General features: G+C 49.2%; 1 protein-coding gene across 4 annotated transcripts in view; it reads right to left on the bottom strand.

The window, feature by feature from the left end:
- Positions 1 to 16,218: 16,218 nt before the first annotated feature.
- The window catches only part of LTBR (lymphotoxin beta receptor), a 14,181-nt gene continuing 7,964 nt past the window's right edge, over positions 16,219 to 22,435 (bottom strand). Inside the window, exons 3-11 of one of the 4 annotated variants that reach the window (XM_059082386.2) lie at positions 22,267 to 22,363; positions 21,889 to 22,014; positions 21,651 to 21,803; positions 21,208 to 21,304; positions 20,982 to 21,073; positions 18,613 to 18,720; positions 18,269 to 18,294; positions 17,454 to 17,682; positions 16,219 to 17,127 (exon numbers count right to left, since the gene is read on the bottom strand). In XM_059082386.2, coding sequence (XP_058938369.1) covers positions 16,886 to 17,127; positions 17,454 to 17,682; positions 18,269 to 18,294; positions 18,613 to 18,720; positions 20,982 to 21,073; positions 21,208 to 21,304; positions 21,651 to 21,803; positions 21,889 to 22,014; positions 22,267 to 22,363 — 1,170 coding nt within the window. In that variant the 3' untranslated portion in view covers positions 16,219 to 16,885. Of the gene's footprint in view, positions 17,128 to 17,453; positions 17,683 to 18,268; positions 18,295 to 18,612; positions 18,721 to 20,981; positions 21,074 to 21,207; positions 21,305 to 21,650; positions 21,804 to 21,888; positions 22,015 to 22,139; positions 22,364 to 22,435 lie in introns of all 4 variants that reach the window. The other 3 variants (XM_067008610.1, XM_059082387.2, XM_067008609.1) reach the window with 3 other exon arrangements.

Raw genomic sequence — 22,435 nt, 5'->3', positions numbered from 1 at the left:
GATCAGGGAAAAAAAGAAGCTCTTCCCTTCAGGGAGAACAGGAACGCATGCTGGGCCCAGCAGTTCGTCTGGAGAAGAGGGGGGAACACTTGTGAAGGTCACTGCCCCCCGAGACCCAGGTTCAGAGTGCCTGCCTAAGGCTCTGGCGATAACACCAGAGAACACGAATCCTCCTCTACCTCCCACCACCGCATGAACAAGCATCCAGTCAAATTAACAGAAATACACCTGGGAGAGCTTGCAAGAGACAGACTCGCTCTGGGAAACAGCCCGAAGGGAAGATGCAAAGTCAAGTGGGGAGACACAAACAAGGAACCCTGAAAGGAACTTGAAGACCCCAGCGCACTGCAGTAGCAAAGCAAACTTCAAGCCCAGTCCAACTCCTGACTAGGTGAATGGAGATGAAATTGCAGAACTTGGAATGGGACTTGAACCCTTGGGCTGGGACTCAAACCCAGCCAAAACCCAGACTGGGACTTGAACACACAGTCTTTTAATTAAAATCTCACAGCTGGTCTCAGGACTTAATGAAACTCAGGTGAGAGAGGCCCTGAAATATGGGGTGGTTAGTTTTTACAGGCTGGGTCATTTCATAGGCTAATGGGTGGGAGGATTATTTCAACTATCTGGGGGAAGGGGGGGGGGATTTCCAGGAACTGGGCCACCGCCCACTTTTGGGGCCTTTTATGGTTGGCCTTGGGGGCCTGTGGCTGTTTCATTTAGCACGTGCTAATGTATTACAGTAAGCGTATAATGAGGCTCAAGGTCGCTGGAGGTTGAATCTTCCACCATCTGGGACCTAGTTGGTTCTAACCAGTTTATGGCATTCTCAATGACTATGTCATTCTTTTAGGGTTGTTCTTCCCCCTTCCCTTCTGTTTCAGAAACCCTGACACTTAAAGGGCTGGCAGAAGGAAAAGAAATGCTCATCTTCGAGCATAAAAAATAAGTACATCAGTATCTATGGTGTTATGCAGCATGTCCAGATTTCAACAAAAAAATCACAAGGCACACAGAAAGGAAAGATAAGACACAATCTGAAGAGACAAAGAATCATCAGAAAAAGACTCAGATATGATATCAGATGTGGAATTTAAAATAACTATGATTAATATGTTAAAGACTTTAATGGAAAGGTAGATAATGTGCCAAGATCAAATGGATGGTTTCAGCAGAGGAAAAACCGTAAGAATCAAATGCAGACGCTTAAAATAAAAACATAGTAACAGAAACGAAGAATGCCTTTGACAGGCTCATCAGGACACTCCGTACAGCCAAGAAAAGGACTAGTGAACTTGAATATGTCTATAGAAATTACCCAGGGGAATACCAGGTACAGCTTTATGGTCATAAATTTGATAACTTGGATGAAATGGACTGATTCTTTGAAAGACAAAGACCAAAACTCACTCAACAGATAACCTGAAAGAAATTGAGTTGATAGTTAAAAACCTTCCAGTAAATAGAACTCCAGGCTGAGATTATAAAAATAAATTGATAGGGCTTCCCTGGTGGTGCAGTGGTTGAGAGTCCGCCTGCCGATGCAGGGGTCACGGGTTCGTGCCCCGGTCCGGGAAGATCCCACATGCCGCGGAGCGGCTGGGCCCGTGAGCCATGGCCGCTGAGCCTGCGCGTCCGGAGCCTGTGCTCCGCAACGGGAGAGGCCACAACGGTGAGAGGACGGCGTACCGCAAAAAAAAAAAAAAAAAAATTGATAAATTATACCAACACTTAAGAAAGAAATAATACCAATTCTACACAGTGTCTTGCAGAGAAGAGAAGAGGGACTACTTCCTCACCAATTTTACAAAACTAGCTTTACTATAATATCAAAAGCAGACAAAGAAATTACAAGAAAAAAAATTGCAGACACCAGTATTCCTCATAAACACTGGTGCAGAATTCTTCAACAAAATATCAACAATCAAATCAAGTAATATGTAAAAAGGATAATATATTTGGTTAAACATTCAGAAATCAATCAATGTAATACATCACATCAATGGACCAAATAGGAAAAACCATATAATCATCTCAGTAGATGCTGAAAAAGTATTTGGCAAAATTTTAAATTCATTCATGATAAAACCTTCCAGCAAATTAGGACTAGAGGGGAACTTCCTTAACCTCATAAAGAATATCTATGAGCAACCCACAGGTAACATCAAACCTAATGGTGACAGAATGAATAAAGTTCAGGAACAAGACAGGATATCCTCTCTCACTCCAGTGACATAATAAGACATACGTGTTTGGCCTCTGCCCCCAGATCCTGACACAGAGCTCCTAAAACCCTTTGTAATTTCCTGAGTGATAGGGCTGCTAGGAGCATCTTTTGTTCTAAATTTGGTCTTTGGTTCCTGGCAGTACTCCTAAAACCTTTGGGGTTTCCTAGGTAATAGGAGTGTCATTTGTTCTAACGAGGTGACTCTGGGTGGGCTCCTGGGTGACTTCAGGATGGGAACTGTTCACCAGAAAGACTAAGCCATGATTAGCGGCTTGGAACTTTCAGCCCTACTCACCCATCCCCCAGGAAGGGGAGAGGGGCCGAGGATTGAGTTAGTAATTGATTAGGCTTACGTGAGGAGAACGCCGTAAAAATCCCCAAACCATGGGGTTCAGAGAGCTTCCACGTTGGTGAACACGTCCACGAGCTGGGAGGGGGTTGCTCCTCAAGCTCTGTGGGGACCGTACCACCTGTATTCTGGACACTTCCAGACTTTGTTCTATGTACCTCTTTATCTGGCTGCTCATTTGTATCTTTTATAATATCCTTTATAATAAACCTATAATAGTAAACAAAGTGTTTCCCTGAGTTCTGTAAGCTGTTATAGCAAATTATGGAACCTGACGAGGGGGTCTTGGGGGCCCCTAATTTGTTGCCACGTTGGACAGAAGTGTGGGTAACCTTCTAACTCTGGGTGCTTAGTGTCAAAACTGAACTAAATTGTAGCACACCCAGTAGGTGTGAGGACTGAAGGGTATCTTGCTGTGGAAAACCCACACATTTGGTGTAAGAAGTGTTGTGACTAGAAGCAGATCTTATTAATATCTGTCAGAGAAGTGGGATTTGCTAAAACAGCCTTGGCTCATGGAACACTTGTGGTTTGGGAAAGAGAAGTATGAAAGGGTGCAGGATGAGGAAGCTTTGATCCCGGCTGGCTACCTAGTCACGCATAGTCTGAAACTGTTGCTGTACTGTGATCAGTTACCAGTGGGATTTAGAAATGGCGGTAGACTCAGTTCCCAAGGACAGTTGGCTTATTGGATACCAAAGAAGAAATGACAAACAATCAGAAGCATGCTAAAGACACAGTCCCTTAGTTATTGTTAGCTGATGTAGTGAAAGTGAAAGTAAAAGAGAGAGCTACAGACCTGATGTTGGACCAAACTCAGATTGAGGCCAGCCTGAGCTTTGGCCACAAAGCTGCTCTCAAGGGAAACGTTGGGCCAGGACAACAGAAAGCACCAGAAGGTAGCCAAGATGGGGGAGGACAAAACGAACAAGCTACTGAAACCAGGGAGTATAGTGAGAAGGAATTGTCTCATTTCGTAGACTGGTATCATCAACTTCCTCCAGAACTTTCACTGAGACAGATTGTGAGGGTATTTAATTTGGGGGCTGTGTCTTTGGTTGTGATGCTGCTGAGTGGAACGTGTTGGGTTGACACCGGAGCACTGTTGAACGGTCACGGATGGCTGGATGAAAGCCATTGTCAAGTGTGTTTATCCTGAGAGGAGGGATACCCAGCTCCCCCTGTAAATGCCAAGTGGAACAGCCCAGATGAAGCAGCTTATATGCCTCACGTACAAGCCCTGCAGGACTGGCTTTGTGATTTCCAGGACACTCACCTGCTGATCATACCTGTTACCCAGGTCATAGGAAATGCTGCGATTAAAGGGACCCGTTTAGCAGGCACACCTCAGATAAGCTCCCTGCTTCAAAATTGGACGACAATCCCAGAAGCCCTATCCGACTCGCTGTCTCAACTTCCTTGCGTGATTCTTACTGATATCAAGACCATTAAAGTGATGAACGAGAAAATGGGGTGAGACAGAGGGGGGCGGCCAGGGCAGTCCCATCGGGGTGGGAGTCTGGAGATGGTTATTGAGAAATGAGCTGAATGATGGTGGACTTTTAATGGTGTTGAAACAAAGCTGTTGATAAATTCTACTGAAGGTTGGGTGGACCCGTGGGATCCCCTGCTGGCCCCCCAACATTAAAAGGCCCTAAATTAGTTTGTTCCATTTACCCCATTTTGTAGGAGTTTTGAAAATCGGAAGGCAAAGATTATGAAGAGAAATGTGTGGGGAAGTGCTTAGCTTAATCAAGGTAAAGATTGGTGGAGAGGCCAGGGTCTTCTTGGTTCCCCCCCCCAACTGGGGACTCAAGGCCATATGCATGTGAGTGGATAAAATGGCTTGGATAGGGGGAGGAGGCTTTTCTGGGCTTGACAGGAGAGCCCTATGCACTGTGATTTCAAAACCTGTTGGTGAAGTCATAACAAGGCTAAGATTAGATTAGGAGGATATGCAGATGCCATGGCTGATGGAATTTAGGTGAAAGTTTGGATGAAAACTGATGTTGATGGTAGTTCCAAAACAAAGGGAATATCCAGTTTGGAAAGCTGCATTAAGACTGTTGGATAGAAAGACTGATAGTAGTGGGTCATCTCTCATTGGGCTGAATTTCGTGCTGTTTTCTAGCAGTGATGAAAGAATTGAACAATGGTAAAAAGCCCTTATGTCTGGCTTTTTACAGACTCACGGACAGTAGCCAGTGGCTTGGCCCTATGTTCAAGGTAAATGGGCAACGGAAGACTGGGCCAATACGGGGGTGCCTGTATGGGGCACAGCCAGGTGGAAATCACTCTGGGAATGCCCAGAAGCACCCCCTTCCAGATTCAGAAGGTGACTGGAACAGACGAGCAGACCTTCCGATGCACCCCCTTGAGGAGGCCACCTGGGTCCGTGAAATGAGCAGACATGTGGGCGGTGCAGCAATGCAGGATGGCCTGAAGCTAGACAGAGTCCTCTTCATATTCTGAGGCACAGAATGCCAACAGGAACTGTCCTCTCTGTGAACAAGAGAGACAGACCGCAGTACCCAGAGACGGCTCTGGGGAGGATTCCCCGGGGAAGGGCCCACGCAGAGCTGGCAAGTGGATTGCACTGGACTAATGCAGGTAGACCTGGGGGGTTATAAACGGGCCTTAAAAAGAATAGACACTCTGGACCAGGCTTTGCACCCTCAGTGGTAGACATAAACTTTCAAACTACTATGAAAGAATTGGTACAGGAGACAACGTACTCATCTGGGCCGCTGAGTTCCATTTCTTCAGACCAAGGGATGTACTTTACAGTCCGTCAGGTCCAACAGTGGGTAAAGAGATACCACAGCAAATGCACAAACCATGTTGCGTTTCATCCTCAGAGTACGGTCTAATAGCAAATTGGAACAGGTAGATGAAACATTTGCTGTCTACAACGCGGGAGGTAACGGCGTGAGGGGCTGGCTTACCTGCCTCCCTGAGTGAGTGTTCACACCCAACATGAGGGGGGCTAAGGGGGAGTCCCCTTGGATAGATTCCTCCAATTTCCTGGGGGATCTGGGAAAGGGGGTGGGGGAGAATGCTGGTGACACTATACAGTTCTTCCCCGTATCACCACTACTTGCTTTTATCCTGCCTGCTCCAGTGGTCCCAGGGCCAGGGATACAACGGTGGGTGCTGGAAATGGGGACTCTACCCCTAAGCAAGAAACTGTAATTATACCTTTAAACTTTTATGCCAGAATTCCTGAGGGCCCCGACAGGTACAGAGAATGCTGCTATGTTGCCTAGCGGTGGGGACAGCCCACTAGTTCTGTACCTGTGTCACCCTCCCCTTTACGAATAATGGGAGTGATTTGCTTTGTCTGGGGGATGGCAGATTATGCTCGGTGACGGATTGTCTCTTCCAACAGTTAAACACAGGTTCACCGCAGGAATCGTAACAATTTCACAAGGCAATAGCGTACAGTATAATGTCTCTTAATAAGCCAATAAACTTACATACTCCAAACAGATGATAGATTGATTACACTATTTTTTCCAGGGCAGAGGGAGATGAAAGGAATAAAGTCCAAATTTAGTTTCAAGGTTTATTATTTATTTTTTTGCGGTACGCAGGCCTCTCACTGTTGTGGCCTCTCCCGTCGCGGAGCACAGGCTCCGGACGCGCAGGCGCAGCGGCCACGGCTCACGGGCCCAGACGCTCCGCGGTACGTGGGATCTTCCCGGACCGGGGCACGAACCCGCGTCCCCTGCATCGGCAGGCGGACTCCCAACCGCTGCGCCACCAGGGAAGCCCTCGAGGTTTATTTTTATACAGGTTGGTACTCTGGGAGACACTTGACCAACCAAGAGCTCACTTGCAGCTGCCAGCACAAAAAACAAAAGTCCCTATTGCTAAATCATGTTGCTAGGGAACAAAGGCACCGGTGTCCGGGGCAGGTTGGGCTGCTCGGAGGGTTACCACTCCAGGGCGGAGGGTTACCACTCACCCCAGGCGCGGAGGGTTACCACTCACTCCAGGGACCGTGGCTGTGCTTGCGACACTGCCTACGAGGAGTGCCTCATCAATGCAGGGAAAGATGTCCCCTCTCTTCCCGAGACTGCTGCGGCTTTAATACCACTGCCCACCAAGAGCAGCCTGGCCACGGTAGGTGCAAGTGTCTCAAAATTGTCACAGAGCTGGATCAGCAAAGGGTAGCTTTTTCCCAGACCGAGCTCTGGATATCCCTCACAAACTCAGTATTTACAGTCTAGATGCCCTCTTGCCATAGCTGCTTCTCCACGTGTTCTTCTTACTCATAAGCCCCCAGTGGGGCCCCTCAGCAACTGAGCTGAGTGGTTATCAAAGACAGTAGATGAGAGATTGACATCCTGAGACAACATGCTTCATTCTTACAGCAAAACAACTTTACTTCTTTTTAAATTAATTAATTAATTACTTTTTGGCTGCTTTGGATCTTCGTTGCTGTGCGCAGGCTTTCTCTAGTTGTGGCGAGCCGGGGCTACTCTTCGTTGTGGAGCGGGGGCTTCTCATTGTGGTGGCTTCTCTTGTTGCAGAGCACAAGCTCTAGGCTCGTGGGCTCAGTCGTTGTGGCTCGGGGGCTCTAGAGCGCAGGCTCAGTAGTTGTGGCGCACAGGCTTAGTTGCTCCATGGCATGTGGGATCTTCCTGGACCAGGGCTTGAACCCGTGTCCCCTGCCTTGGCAGGCGTATTCTTATCCACTGCGCCACCAGGGAAGCCCTGGCCTGACTTTCTGACTCCATCTGGAACCACTTTCCCCTCCATCCACCAGATTTTAGCCTAGACTTACAGGTGCCTAATTCCTCCCATGTCCCAAGGGCCAAGGGCCTTTGCACTAGCTGTTCCCTCTGTCTGGAACATCCTTCCTCTTGCTCTTCAGCTCAGACGTCACCTCCTCAAGAAGGACTTCCAAGACCACTCAGTCTCAAGTAGCTATAGAGTGACTGTCACTTTCCTTATTTCAGTTTGTAGTATGATACTTATTGTTCCTTATTTATTTATTTTCATTATCTGCCTCGTCTCATGAGAGAAGCACTCTTTTTTTTCAGTTCAGAAGGAAAGTTTATTCTTTGATCAAAGAATGGAAAGGTGTGAGCTCCTGCTCTAGAGGACACACTATCCCCCAAAACTTTGTCATCTTAGCTCTGTATCTTCGATACCTAGAACAGTGCTTAGCACACAGTAGGTGCTCAGTGGGTAAATATTTGAGATTTAATGAATGAGTGAAGACCTCCGTGCCCGAGCTCTTTCTACCATGACAGTTGCCTTCCCAGCTGTTGGCAACCACAGGCTTCTTGAATCAGGTTTTCCACAGACCACTTAGAGTCGGTCTGTTCAGGACAGTAGCCGCTAGCCACACATAGCTATTTAAATATGAAATTAAACTGAAGTAAAATTTCCTTTCCTCCACACTTATCACATTTCAAGTCTTTGTCAGCCATGTGTGTCCAGAGGCTACCATATTGGACAACGCAGATAATACTTTTTATCATAACAGAAAGTTCTATTGGACAATGCTGATAGACCTCTATGAATAGGACTAACCCCAAAGGGAAGGTTTCGGCCTCAAGCATGATTGCGTTTTGGGGTCTTGTTGCTCTGAAACGGCTTCTGTATAAACTATCCTATTTGACTAGTAAGCCATTTTATCAAACAGGTGTTTTGAGGGTCACTTCATGGTTTGAGGACCTCAGAGGTATGGTACTTGGAACGAGTAACTCTTTTCATGATAAGTACATAAAATTGAACAGATACCTGGAAAAAGATCCCTTAACGTAGAACCATATGACTTTGTGCTAAGAAGTGTGATGGGGGGTTAAGAATGGGTTAGGGAGGGTGAGTGGGCAGCAGTGCTAGATATTAAACTAAATTAACTCTAAAGTATAATTCCTTTAGGATGGATTGTTACATCAGAAATGCCTTCAGGATGGACCTGGAGACTGTCATACAGAGTGAAGTAAGTCAGAAAGAAAAAAACAAATATCGTCGTATATTAATGCATATATGTGGAATCTAGAAAAATGGTACAGATGAACCTATTTGCAAAGCAGAAATAGAGATACAGACGTAGTGAACAAACATGTGGACACCAAGGGGGGAATGGGAGGGGTGGGATGAATTGGGAGATTGGGATTGACGTATATACACTACTATGTATAAAACAGATAACTAATGAGAACCTGCAGTATAGCACAGGGAATTCTACTTAATGCTCTGTGGTGACCTAAATGGGAAGGAAATCCAAAAAAGAGGGGATATATGTATACATATAGCTGATTCACTTCGCTGAACAGCAGAAACTAATACAATATTGTAAAGCAACTGTACTCCAATATAAATAAATAAATAAAACCAGAAAAAAAAAAAAAAGAAATGCCTTCAGCTATGAGACCAATAATGTAGACCAAGCTCACTTATGAAAATATGGGGCTTCCCTGGTGGCGCAGTGGTCGGGAGTCCGCCTGCCGATGCAGGGGACGCGGGTTCTGGGCCCGGTCCGGGAAAATCCCACGTGCCGCGGAGCGGCTGGGCCCGTGAGCCGTGGCCACTGAGCCTGCGCGTCTGGAGCCTGTGCTCCACAACGGGAGAGGCCACAGCGGTGAGAGGCCCGCGTACCGCAAAAAATAAAATAAAATATTAGCAAACAGAATCCCAGAACCACATTAAAAGAAGAATACTTCAAGATCAAGTGTGGTTTATTCCAGAAAGTAAAGATAGTTTAGTATTAGGAAACTGATTTATGTAATTCATCAGATTAATAGACTTAAGGGGGAAAGTAGTGTAATTGTAGATGCTCAAAAGACATTTGTTTTCTTCTCATAAAAACTCAATATCCATTGTTAATTTAAAAACTCAGTGAAATGGTAAGAGATGGATATTTCCTTAGCATAATAAAATAAATATATCTATTTCAACTCCTGCGTAATAGGGACATAGTGAAAATATTTCCATTAAAATCAGGATCAAGACAGCAATGTCCATTAACGCCGTGACTACTCAACATTCTGCTGGAGCTGTTAGGCAATGCATTTAGACAAGATTAAAATATATTAGAAGCATAAAGTTAGACAGCAGAGATTAATTTCACAATTTTTATAGTTGATAATCTAAGAGAACCAGCTGAAAACCTATTTTAGTTGATAAGAGAATTCAGTAGGTGGCTGTGTAAAAAGACAGAAATAAATTCCATTTCTAAGGCACTTACAAAGATGAAACATCTAGGAATGAATTTAAGAAATACTCAAGATCTATATTTTTAAAACATTAAACATTGAAATACTACTGAGAGACATAAGAGGAATCAACAAATAGAAAGGCATATCATGTTCTCGAAAGGAAGACTAGCCCCAGAAAGACATGAGGGAGTTTTTTCTTTTCTTTTCTTTTCTTTTCTTTTCTACTAGATAAACTGATGTTCATGTGGAAAAACAAATAAGAAAATATGGTTGGGACAATTTTGAAAAAGGAGGTTAAAAGGAGCCCCATAGATATTAAGATATAAAGCTAAAGTATATAATTGGAAGACAGTAGTGCTAGCAAATTAAAAAGCCAGATCTAAGAAAGAGAATTGAAAATCCAGAAGTAAATTCAAATTCACACACAAATTTAGTTCATGATAATGGTAGTGTTTTAAATTAGTGAAGAAAAAAAATCATCGTTCAATAGATGATTTGGGGGATAACAAGGTAATATTTCATAATGATCCAGTAGAAAAATGGTAAGAGAAATGAATAGTTAGTTGAAAAATAAATTACAAATGACTCTTTAACATATGAAAGTGTTCAGTCACAATGAAATGAAGAACTTTACTCACAATAAGAAATGCAAATAAAAATGACATTGAGATACCATTTTTCACCTTTCAGATTGGCAAAGATTAAAATGTTTGCTAGCACACCAAGGTTGGTATTTGTGTTTGAAAATGGCACTTATAATCTGCTGATGTTCAGTCTCTATGGAGGGCAATTTGGCAATATTTATCAAAATAAAGTATATGTATCTTTTGACCCCCAATTTTATTTCTAGCAAATTTTTGACAGCAATACTTCCACATGTGCAAAATGACATAGGTTATTGTAGAATTGTTTTTAATAGTAAAGATTGGAAATTAATTAAAAATCATCCAAGGGATCTAGTTAAATGGTACAGATATTGGGATCCCATACAATGAGATACTATGAAGATATAAAAATTAAGGAGGACATTTTGATACCAATATGGAATTATGGCCAAGCTATTTTGATAAATGAGAAAGACAAAAGGCAAAATATGCCAAGAATTTGCTACCATTTGTGGGAAAAAAGGAGGAAGTTATGTAAGTGTATATATTTGCTTGAATATGCATAAATCAATAACAATAGCAGTAACATTGGTTGCTTCCAGGGAGAGGACACCTTGCTGGTTGAGGGGCAGTAGTGAAAGAGAAACATTTCACTGCTTACTCTTTGATACTTTTTGAATTTTGAGCCATGTGAATAAATTACCTTCCCCAAAAGAGGGAATAAATAAAGTTAAAACTAAAAAAGAAAAGGAAAACTTGACTTACTGTGATTTACACATATGGGGGTTTGCTTTTTCTCTCACAAAAAGAAGCCCAGAAGTAGATGTTCACTGACTGTTGGCTCAGCTGCTCAATGATGCCTCACAAGCCAGGCTGGCTCTTTTCTTCCAGGACTTCCATCCTCAGAGAATTGGCTTTTTATCTCCATGGCTTTTCTTCATGATAGCAAGATGGCTGCCACAGTGCAGGCATCAGGTCCTCACACAAGCATCCCCCAGACAAGAAAGAAGGGACAAGGAAAGCCAAAAACTTTCTCCTGATGATGCTTTTTGTCCTGAGAAGGAAGACTTCCCTGTACATGTCATTGGCCAGAATGGATCCCATGCTTATCCCAAACCAATTCCTAGCAAAGGGTAATGGGTTTACTGGCCCTTGAAATTGGGGGAAGGGCCTCCCCTCCTGATATCAAGGAATCTTTGTCCGAGTACAGAAATAGTGTTCTGTTCCTAGGAAAGGTGCAGAAGTCTGTTGGGTGGGTGGCAGACAGAGTCCACTCAGCTGTCAATGTGAACCACTCCATCTTTTTGTGTGTGTGTGTGTGTGTGATACGCGGGCCTCTCACTGTCGCGGCCTCTCCCATTGCGGAGCACAGGCTCCGGACGCGCAGGCTCAGCGGCCACGGCTCACGGACCCAGCCGCTCCGCGGCATGTGGGATCCCCCCGGGCCGGGGCACGAACCCGTGTCCCCCGCATCGGCAGGCGGATTCTCAACCACTGCGCCACCAGGGAAGCCCACTCTCCATCTTTGGAAAAGAGAAATTCTTAATTACCGCAAGACCACGTACCGCCACATCTCCCGTTGCACTGCCCTACACTTGATTTCGTCCATCTCCCTTGTGGACTGCGGCCTTAGCCTTGCACTGGCCTCCTGCACCCACGTTGACATCGGCTGGACTCAGTGTTGGCTTTCTGGCCACCCTGCGTCGCAGGCGTTACCGTGGCCCTGCTCAGTGACCAGGCCGTGCGCGGCCCAGTGTCCGGCCCTCCGAGGAGCCCGCCCGCCCACCTCTTGGGCCGAGGCCATGGCCAGGCCTAGCTGGGCACCAACCGAACCGTGTCTGACTTGGACGCCCTCTGCCAGGCATGACGCGACAGCAAGCAGGCGGGGTCAAGAAGGGCTTCTGCTGGGACGAGACCCGAGACGCGCTGTCGTCTTCGTTCTCGTCGCGGTCTTCATCATCGTGGACTTTTCTTCTTAATCGCAGAGCAGAGGGAAGGCGAGCGGCCCCCAGCCAGCAGCCCCTACCCCCAAGAAAATGGCCTTGCCTGTCATCTTGAACCCCTTGTCTTGCATTGGCTACCTCCGCTGGGGTCGGAAGGAACTGCTCTCCTCTTCCCCAGCCGCCCAGCTTAGCCATTGACCTGCACATCCTTAGCCCTCTGGTCCAGGAAAGGAGGCTTTTCCATGTCGAAGAAAGAGGCCCCCAATGAAGCATCCCCAAAGCCCGAGAATGAGGGGTTTCCTGGAGGCTCTGGGGTGCCCGCTTCCAGATGTTGTCAATTTCTGGAACATTTGCTCTGGCTTCCTTGTAAAGCCCTGAGCAAGACTCGTCTGCTCCTGGCCCACGTGTGTAGCGTGGGGTCCTCTGTAAGCCTGAAGCGTGCAACGTGACCAGTTGTGGCTGCCAAAAGAAAACTTCTCGAGTTTATGAAACTCGTCTTTCTGTGAGTTCCGCAAGCCGCGCATGAGACCTATTGTAGGGTAAGGATGTGATCTGTGGGAACCTGGCCATTCTTCGGTGGTCAGCCCCAGAGCCCACTCCCCCTCTGTCACTGGCGTGTGGGAGCGGGAAAGAAAACAAGGTCATGAGGGTAAGGAAGGAGGCTTACCTGTGCCCGTGCTTACCTAGCGTATGACCTTGGAGAAGTTCCTCTGTGGGCGTGATGGTCGTTTGCTCTCTTGAGGTCTGCTGTCACACTTATTATCCATGTTCTAAAGGGCTCAGTGACTAAAATATGATGCCAGTAGAGTCAGGTTTATCCTCAGGACAGTGTGCCTGGCACCTGGTCATCCCTTGACCAGCCGGACCCATCACTAACTGTGCAGCTCATCCCTTCCCAGAAATAGAACAACAAACCGGGAGTTTGAGTTGCCTGAATGTGGGTGGACCCTACAAGCCAAGTCCTTGAAACATGGTGACTTGAGACTGTGGGAACTGGGGGAGTTTGAGTAGACAGTTCTGCTGAAGGACACATGGTGGAAACTCACTTCCTTATTCAGAGCTGGTTGAGGATTTTTTTTTTTTTTTTTTTTTTAGCCTCTATGCCTAATTGGTGCTAAGCAGTGGGTCATCACTTGGCTAGAGGTGTGATAATCAGCTCTCTTAATCCTGAATCACTGCAGGTGGGGAGTGAATTAGCCGTGAGATGGTAGGTACTCTAGCGTGTATGCACTGTTGAGTGTAAAGCTGGGGCGGGGCGGGGTGGGGGATAGAAAACCTTTGCAGGACATCTACCATGAGCGTGAGGGCCTAAGTCTAGGTTCTAAACAGAGCCAGAGGTGCTTTGCTACTATTAATACCAATTTCTGCACTCAGTCTTTTGTGTGAAATCCTTGGATAATTGGGGATAAACCCATAGCGAGTTCAACTTGGTCTCTTGGGAACCATTCTGTTTTCTCTAGCCTTGGAGGTTGGGGGCAAGCTCTTAGTCATGGCTTTACAGTGACCATATGATTCAGTAGTAAAGATTTAAGCCCACTGTGGTTCAGACATGCTGGGCTCAGAGAGCCTCAGTCTTGGGGGAAGGGCATACGTACTCTAAAAAGGAACATTTAATGTTACTGTGTTTCATATTTGGAAAACAAGAGGGAAAGTCTGTTCTTTTCAAAACATAAACTACAGGAAGTGAAGCTTAGTAAAATGTACAGAGGCTAGTGATTCTCAACCAAGGAGTTGCCGCGTAACAGAGTGTCCCTGGGGCAAGATTCTATCAAAGTTCCCATCAAATGGGGTTGGGGTTCTTTGGGGGTTTGTTTGTAAAAGCACTAGTGGTCTGTGATATCTGGACCTTTCTAATGGGCTCTTTGACACAGACCTCTCAAATTTGTTTTCTCTCAATGAAGATCACAGCCAAGAACATTCCTTGGGCCCCAGGACATGGAGGTAGATAGAAAATTCCAGAAGGTTTGGGGTGGGGGGTGGGGTCCAGACTCTGTGAAACTTCTAGAACATTCCATGCAATTCCAAACAGGGTAGACAATAAAGTTTATAAACCATCCAAAAAAAAAAAAAAGAAAAGACTAGCTGGATTCAGACCTAATTACCCCATTATTAACTCCCATTTTATCCGGTAGTTCCATCAGCATCATTTCCTTAAAAAAATTTCCCTCCTTTTATTTTGTTGAAAAAAAAAAGTATAAATTAAAAAAAAAAAATCTAAAAACCTTGGAACAATGATGAAGGAATCACGTTGTCTAGTGCTAGGATATGGCAAGAGCAGGAGGATTTAGCTCTCTAAAAATACAGCTCACAATATTTACTTCTCAAAAAAGGAAGTTGGATTTAGCACTTTCAAGGTCAGCCTTAAATAATCCATCCATATACAACCTTAAATAACCCTCCCCACCTTGAAGGGTCCCAGCAACAGAGTCATAACATTAGACCCAGATGGTGGCTTTTTATGGAAAGAGCAGTCCGCTGGCAGCAGCTCCCCTCACAATCCTTCAACCTAAGACCGAGCAGCATGGTAGATAAATTCTGGGGGCCCAAACATTTACAAACAATAAGAGAGCTTGAAAGATTTAAAGTTCTTTTTGGGAAAAAAGAAAATACAGGCATTACAGAGATGTTGCAATTTCTGTCCCAGACCACTACAATAAAGCGAATCACACGAATTTTTTTGTTTGTTTTGTTTTGCGGTACGCGGGCCCCTCACCGCTGTGGCCTCTCCCGTTGCGGAGCATAGGCTCCAGACGCGCAGGCTCAGCGGCCATGGCTCACGGGCCCAGCCGCTCCGCGGCATGTGGGATCCTCCGGGACCGAGGCAGGAACCCCTGTTCCTTGCATCGGCAGGCGGATTCTCAACCACTGCGCCACCAGGGAAGCCCGGGAAGCCCTTGCCAAATACTTTTGCACTTTGCCTTGAGCCTGGGGGTTTGAGAGTTGGCTGAGACTTGTTGCTGGTGGGACATGCAGGAGGTCTGATGACTTCAGAAACCAGCCCATTTTACCCGTTCAGAGAAATTCTCTTTTTCCCCCCCATTAGGCTGGCCTCTAGAGCCAGCCTAATGGGGGAAGGGAGGGCGCATCGCAGCCATGTGCAGCTGAACTGGGCAAGTGACTAACCCTCTCTGGGCCTCAGTTTCCTCATTTGTTAAATGGGAAGAGTCAATCGTTCCTACCTCCTGGGGGGGCTGTGCAGGTTGCATAAGGTCACTTTACACAGCATTGAGAACACTGCCTGCCACGTTGTCACTGATTGCTGGCCAATACTGTCATCACCTGAGTTCCACATCCCGGCCTCGCACACAAATACGTTGTGGGATTCTATTTTACAGTTTTGACCTGTGCCTTTGACAAGGCCCCGGTGGAATAGTGTTCCTCTGTAAATCCCAAGGGACTTCCCTAGCGGTCCAGGGGTTAAGACTCCGCACTTTCCTTTTTTAAAAAAAAATTTTATAAATTTATTTATTTTCGGTTTGGCTGTGTTGGGTCTTCGTTGCTGCGCGCGGGCTTTGTTTTAGTTGCGGCAAGCGGGGGCTACTCTTCGTTGCGGTGCACGGGCTTCTCATTGTCATGGCTTCTCTTGTTGTGGAGCACAGGCTCTAGATGCGCAGGCTTCTGTAGTTGTGGCACGTGGGCTCAGTAGTTGTGGCGCACGGGCTCTAGAGCACAGGCTCAGTGGTTGTGGTGCACGGGGTTTGTTGCTCTGCGGCATGTGGGATCTTCCCGGACCAGGGCTCGAACCCGTGTCCCTTGCATTGGCAGGCAGATTCTTAACCACTGCGCCACCAGGGAAGCCCAAGACTCCGCACTTTCAAATGCGCAGGTTCGATCCCTGGTTAGGGAACTAGAATCCCACATGCCGTGTGGCACGGCCAAAAAAAAAAAAGAAAAAAAAATCCCATGGAAATCAATGATCTAGGTCTCAGTCTCCTCTTTATTTGCATGTGGTTACAATTCATAAATACACTCACTGTGTTCCTCCCCCTCCAAAACTCTCCCTTATGCCTAAAACCCCACCCATGCCCCTGGTTATAAGGATTCCCTTTCCTGTCTAGAAGGGGAGGGTGGTCCTCCTTGTTACTCCATCTTCATGTAGGGTCTCCCTCAGTCCACGTGAAGTGTGGGCCCTCGAAGGGCCTCTGAAGCTTTGGGGACGATGAGCGCCACGAATGTGCCAGAGGTCCCGGCCATGCCCTTGAGTGACCGCGTGGCTGGTTCCCTGCTGTGCCGTGCTCGGGGTACAGAGGCCAGGGGGGCAGCAGTTAGCGTCACGTGTCCTGTCCGTGCCTGAGGCTGAGCCGGTGCTGCCCCAGTGGGCAGGGGTTCTGCAGTGGAGTCCCGGGCCTGCTCAGGCGGTGGTGAGAGTCCTGCGGGGGCACCATTCCCAGCCAGCGCTGGCCCTGCTCTCAGAGACGCGTCTGAGGCCCGGCCCCTCGGGGTCCGGCTCTCGGGGCCCTACCCAGGCCCTCGGTCAGTCCTGTGCGGGGAGGGCGGCCTCGAGGAGGAGGCGCTCTCAGGCCTCCCTTCTCCTGGCTTCTCCAGACAACATCAGGCGTGGGTGACGAATTGGGTCCTTGGCCCCGTTAGAGGGTGTGGCACCCCAGTGTCTCTGTCTCGGCCAGGTGCCAAGCTTTGCCATCCTCCTGGTAGGGTGTGGAGAGCCCGGGCGGGCTAGGGGCACCCTCTTCGGGGATGGGGTACGGAGGCTCCGGAGCAGCGGGGGGGTCTCCGGGGCCCCGTGCTCCCCCCAGTACTGGCCCGTTGTAGATGTAGATGTTACCGGTGACAGTCACAGACCCGCCGGTGACATGAATGCCACTGGTGCCTGGGGGAAGGAAGGCGGAGGGAGAGGAGTGAGGGGCAAGTGTGAGGCGAAGGCGTGTGTGACCCCAGCCTCGGACCCCAGCTTCCCCAGGGCCCCTGCCCGCCATCTCCGCTTTCTGCCCTGTCCCCCTCCATCGGCGTCCTTGAGTTCTGCGTTCATTCCTGTCTCTGGGTTCTCAGTCTCTTCCCTTCTCTGTAGGCGGGATGCTCTGGCTGTTGGAGCCTCCTCTGGCGCCCGGTTTCGTCTCCTCATTTCTGCCTGGCTCACACTCGCTCTCCCTGCCCCCCCTCCCTCCCCAGCCACTCTGCTCCCTGCCCCAAGCTCACCGTGGGCCACCTGGCCTTGCTCTGGGAGCTCGGCCTCCAGCTCCCTGGCCTGGCTCAGAGGACTCTGCTGTTGTAGCGCCTCTTCCTCCAAACCTGGGGTCGCCGGGACCGCGGCCGAAGCTGGGGTCAAGTCTCCAGAGGTGGGCAGAAGTGGCTCTACCAGGTCAGGGTACTGTGGGTTGACCCTCGGGGGCTCCCAGCTTCCTTCAGCAGTATTTGATTCCTCTCCCTGCAGGACAGAGGCCGAGAACCAAGCAATGACGTGGGCCTCAGACCCCATCTTTCTTTAATTCCTCCCCCCTCCCCACCCCATGCTTAGGCAGCTCAGTGCCCTCTTCCGCTCCTCATCAGGCTCCCTGCCTCAGGGCCTTTGCACTTGATGTTTCCTCTTCCTGGAGCACTTTCCCCTATACATCCCGACTGCTGGCTCCCTGTTTTCTTCAGCTCTCTGCTCAAATATCAGCCGATCACAGAGGCCCTCTCTGTCCACTCTAAGATAATATACCCTCATCTGTTGCCACCGTCACTGTCCCCCTACCGTGCTTTATTGAGCAATTATCACTACCTGAGGTCCAGCTGTCTAACTTGATTCTGGCTCCACTGGTTTGTAACTCTGGGAGGACAGACAGTTTGCTTCGCTCACTGCTGTTTCCACTGTGCCTTGAACAGTGCCTGGCACACCGTGTGCTCGATAAATTATCAGTTGAATGAATGAATGGTTGTTGAAGCTGCAGAGACTCTTTTCCTGCCTGCCCCCCACCTGGTTCACCTGTCCCCCTGCCCCTCCTTGCTGCCTCCTCAGCCTTCCCCATTACCTCTGGATGCCTCTTGAGCAGGGATCCTGCAATAGAAAACGAAACGTCAGGCTTCAGACCCCCAGGCTTTCCCCCTCCACACAAGCCATGATATGGCACCACCCACCCTGGGCTCCCCAGAAGGATCAGCTTATCATTACCCTTATCTCCAGCCTCAGAACGGGGTGGGGGGGTGCTGGATGGAGGTGATGTCTATGTGGGGGGCAGGTGCTTGGCGCCTTGAGGGTGTGAAGGCGCGGAAGGGTCTCCCTGGGGGAGCTGAATACTCCCTCCAGCCCCCCTCCCCCATCCAGGTAGGCACAGACCCGGGCCTGCATCCCTGCCTGCAGCCTGCTCCTTCCTACCCAGCTTTCTGCAGAGAGAGGGGTGGCTCTTCCAGGTGCAGGCAAGGACAGTGGTGAGCAGCAGAAGGGATACCAGCGGCAGCAAGACGGCCAGCACCAGCATGGTTCCTGCGAGACAGCAGACGGGACGGGGCGTGAGGGCCCGAGGAGGCTGGGGGCGGACACTTAAGGAAGAGCTCTCCAGTTCTCAGGCCACCCAGACGGAAAAGGGAGAGCAGCTTTCCCCTTCCAGTCCCACAACAGTTCCTAAAGGAGGAGTTGGAGAAATTTCCCTCGGGTTACAGAGAAGGGACACTAAGCCTGACTCGGCGGGGGGGGGACCTCCTGACAGCCAGGATGGAGATGTTCGGGGAGGCTGCGGGTGGCCACCGGCGCGGGGGCAGCCTTGTGGGTGAGGACAGGCACTTGGGCAGTTGGTCTGCAAGGGCTGAAAGTGGGAGTGGGAAGCAATAAGGGAGGGTGGGGAGTCTGTCAGCAGACTCCGGCCACGGGGTAAAGTCACGTTTCTGCGGACTTGACCACCTTACAGACAGACCCACAGCTGCGGGAGCTGAGCTTGTCCTTCTGCAGCTGTGGAGGTGTTTACAGGGGTGACGGAGCGGGGATCCTGGCTTCTGAACTCTGCCTGGGGCTGCCTGGCAGCAGAGGGCTGCCCAGTCTCCACCCGTGGCTCAGGGCAGGTCCCGGGAGGGAGGGAAGCGGAGGCTGGGTTTCTCAGGTGCCCACATGTAGCCATGGTAACTGCTGCCTTCCTATGGGCCTCATGCTGCCGTCAACAGCATGGGGTCTACCATGCCCGTCGCTTGTGTCACCTGTACCTGAGGAAGATCGGGAACACTTGGACATTTGCACACTGGCCATCTAATTCCATGGCCTAAGGCAGTCCAGAATGGGAGGTGTGGGGAAAAATTAGACCCAGAGTCTTGGACACCTGGGTTCCTGCCCAGTTGTGTATTTTTCATATACAAAATGAGATTAGCTTGCATACTCTCTAAAATTCCAGCTCTAAAATGCCAATCATTTTTGATACACAGTTAAAAATTAATACGAGGATGTGGAAAATATTCATGATATAGTTGAATGAAAAATTAAGTTACAAACATTCAAATGACTGTACTTTTAGGAAAAAAATTATTTTTTTCTATTGCACAGAAAAATGTATGGGACAATATATTCAAAAGTGTTGAGTGTGGGACTTCCCTGGTGGTGCAGTGGTTAAGAATCTGCCTACCAATGCAAGGGACACGGGTTTGAGCCCTGGCCCGGGAAGATCCCACATGCCGCGGAGCAAGTAAGCCCTGTGAGCCACAACTACTGAGCCCACGTGCCACAACTACTGAAGCCTGCACGCCTACAGCCCGTGCTCCCCAACAAGAGAAGCCACTGCAATGAGAAGCCCGTGCACCGCAAAGAAGAGTAGCCCCCACTCACTGCAACTAGAGAAAGCCCGCGCACAGCAACGAAGACCCAACGCAGCCAAAAATTTAAAAATTAATTAATTAATTAATTAATTATTTTAAAAAAGAAAGTGTTGAGTGGATATGCTAGGTGATAGTTCTGTGGGTGATGTTTAGTTTTGTTTATCTGAATTTTCTAATTTTCTGCAGTCTGCATGTATTACGGCATGGGCTTTGGAGTAAGAGAGACTTAGAATAGGTCTTCATAACCCCAGTTACCATGTGGATGATCTTAGGCAAGTCACGTAACCTCTCTGGGACTCGGTTTCCTCATCTAGTCAGTGAGGATAATAATAAGACTATTTCATAGGATCATTATTAGGGTTAAATGAGTTATTGAAAGTCAAGTGTTCACAGAGTGCCTGATGCACTAGCTCTCAATACGTGGAAGCTATGATTATAAATACTTGGCAATTTTTTAAAGTTAAGGAAATAAACTTTCCCCTGATTAATAACGACTACAGTCATTAGAAACATCCTGTAATCCTCTATTAGGCGAGGAAACCAAAGACTCCACAGAAAAGACCAAGAAAGCATCAAGTGTAGAATCTCGTCTCGAATAACGGAAGGTGTAACCTACTATAGAGACATTCAGTCTAGTAGATGGATTGTGTGATGGTGGCATGTCCAAAACGATGATGGTGATGTCAGTTACAATTACATCTCCGTGTGGGCGTACTATTACATATAACTCATAAGTTATGTGTAGGACGTATAACTTAAAAAGTGTGTGTGTGTGTGTGTGTTTGTGTGTAATTAACCTGGCCCAGGGATACTCCAGTTTCCCTCTGAGGATCTTTTCTTCTTGCCTCAGTTCTGACTGGAAAGGATTCATCATTTCCCCGTTTTTTTAGATGGCTAGAATTAAGGCATCTTCCCAGATGCCCCCGGCTCCTGCCCCTGGCCCCTCACCTGGTGTCTCGGAGGGCTCTGGCGGATTTCTGCAGCTGGTGTCAGACCGGGAGGTGCCTGGCGCTGCCTCTACGAGGCCCTGGTCCTCACACCTGTGGAGGAAAGAGCCCAGCTCAGGTGGGCTCCTGGCGGGAAGTAGGAGGCGGTCCGTGGAGCTGGGCAGTGGACGGGGCTGTCAGCAGCTGGGGCTGGGAGGGAGGGAGGGACACGGACCTGGCACCCTCACCTGGTGTGGGGCTGGCAGCGGGCGCTGGGGGAGGAGGCGTTCTGGAAGTGCCCTGCCTTACAGGGAACACAGTTGCTCTTAGCCTTCCTGTCTTCCTCTGGCAAGAGAAATGCATGGCCAGCCAGGGTGAGTGGGCAAAGGAAGCCCAGTTGTGAGCCTCCTTTATGCCCACCGGATGGCCCCCTCCCTGACCACCCCCTGCAATCTGTAGTTTGCAGCATCTCGCCTGGTCTCCGAATTGCCCGAGCTTCCTCCCAGTGCTGGGGGGACCCCCGAACCCTGCACCACCCCACTTTCATTTCTCTGCAGGTCCCTTCGGTGAGCCTTGCTCAGGGAGGGAGAAGAGGCCTGGGGCCTCACCGTGGACACAACCCCATGCACCCTGCCCCCTTCAAGATCACCCGCCTCCTCCCCCCGCCCCTCTGCCCCCAGTGACCTCTGACCTTTGAGCTCGGCTTCAGTGCCGGGCGGGCAGTGGGGGAGTGACTCGCAGTGTACACACTCAGAGCCCCAGAAGACGCAGAACAGCCCCGGCTGGCAGCGGCACTGGGTTTTGTGCTTGCTGGTGCAAGGCGTGATCTCCACGAAGCCCAGCACTGGTGGGGAGACGGGAGGGCTCAGCCGAGGGGCTGCGCCCCAGGACATCCCAGGCCCCCGTCCCCGCCGGAACACCCCACTCACTCCGGTCGCAGGGGCGGCACAGCTGGCAGATGGAGAGATGGTTCCAGTGCTCGTTGTAGGAATTTTCGGGGCACGTGGCACAGGTGGTGTCCTGGTCGAGGCCACACTCAGCCGAGACGTGGGTGCCTAGGATGTGAGCGGGGCAGTAGGCGTGTCAGGGGACTAGGCTTCCACCATCCCCTCTGCCGCTTGCTGTGTGACCCTGGGCCTGTCCCGGGGCCTGCACGGGAGGGACGGCCAGTGTCTCTCACTCGCTGTGTCTGCCGGCGGGTATTCCTGGGAGCTGGTGTCCACCTTCCGTCCGAGGCAGCGATGTGGGCTGGAGCCCCCCGTGACCCACCTCCGCGTCCCAGACTTCCTCTGGCCCCCGCCTCTCACCTGGGGGACAACGGGAGCAGCAGACGTGATGCTTGGCCTCGTAGTACTCCTTTTCCTGGTCCCGGCAGGATTGGTTCTCCGTGCGGTACGGGGGCACCTGCAAGGGGAGATGGAGTGGGGGGAGAGGTATTCAGGAGTCGGCTGGGAAGGGCCAAGGGACTACAGAGAG

The sequence above is a fragment of the Kogia breviceps genome, chromosome 12 (genome assembly GCF_026419965.1).
Source record: "Kogia breviceps isolate mKogBre1 chromosome 12, mKogBre1 haplotype 1, whole genome shotgun sequence".
Taxonomy (NCBI): Eukaryota; Metazoa; Chordata; class Mammalia; order Artiodactyla; family Physeteridae; genus Kogia; species Kogia breviceps.
The sequence above is the reverse complement of the archived record's forward strand: the minus strand, read 5'-3'. Positions and strand labels throughout refer to the sequence as shown.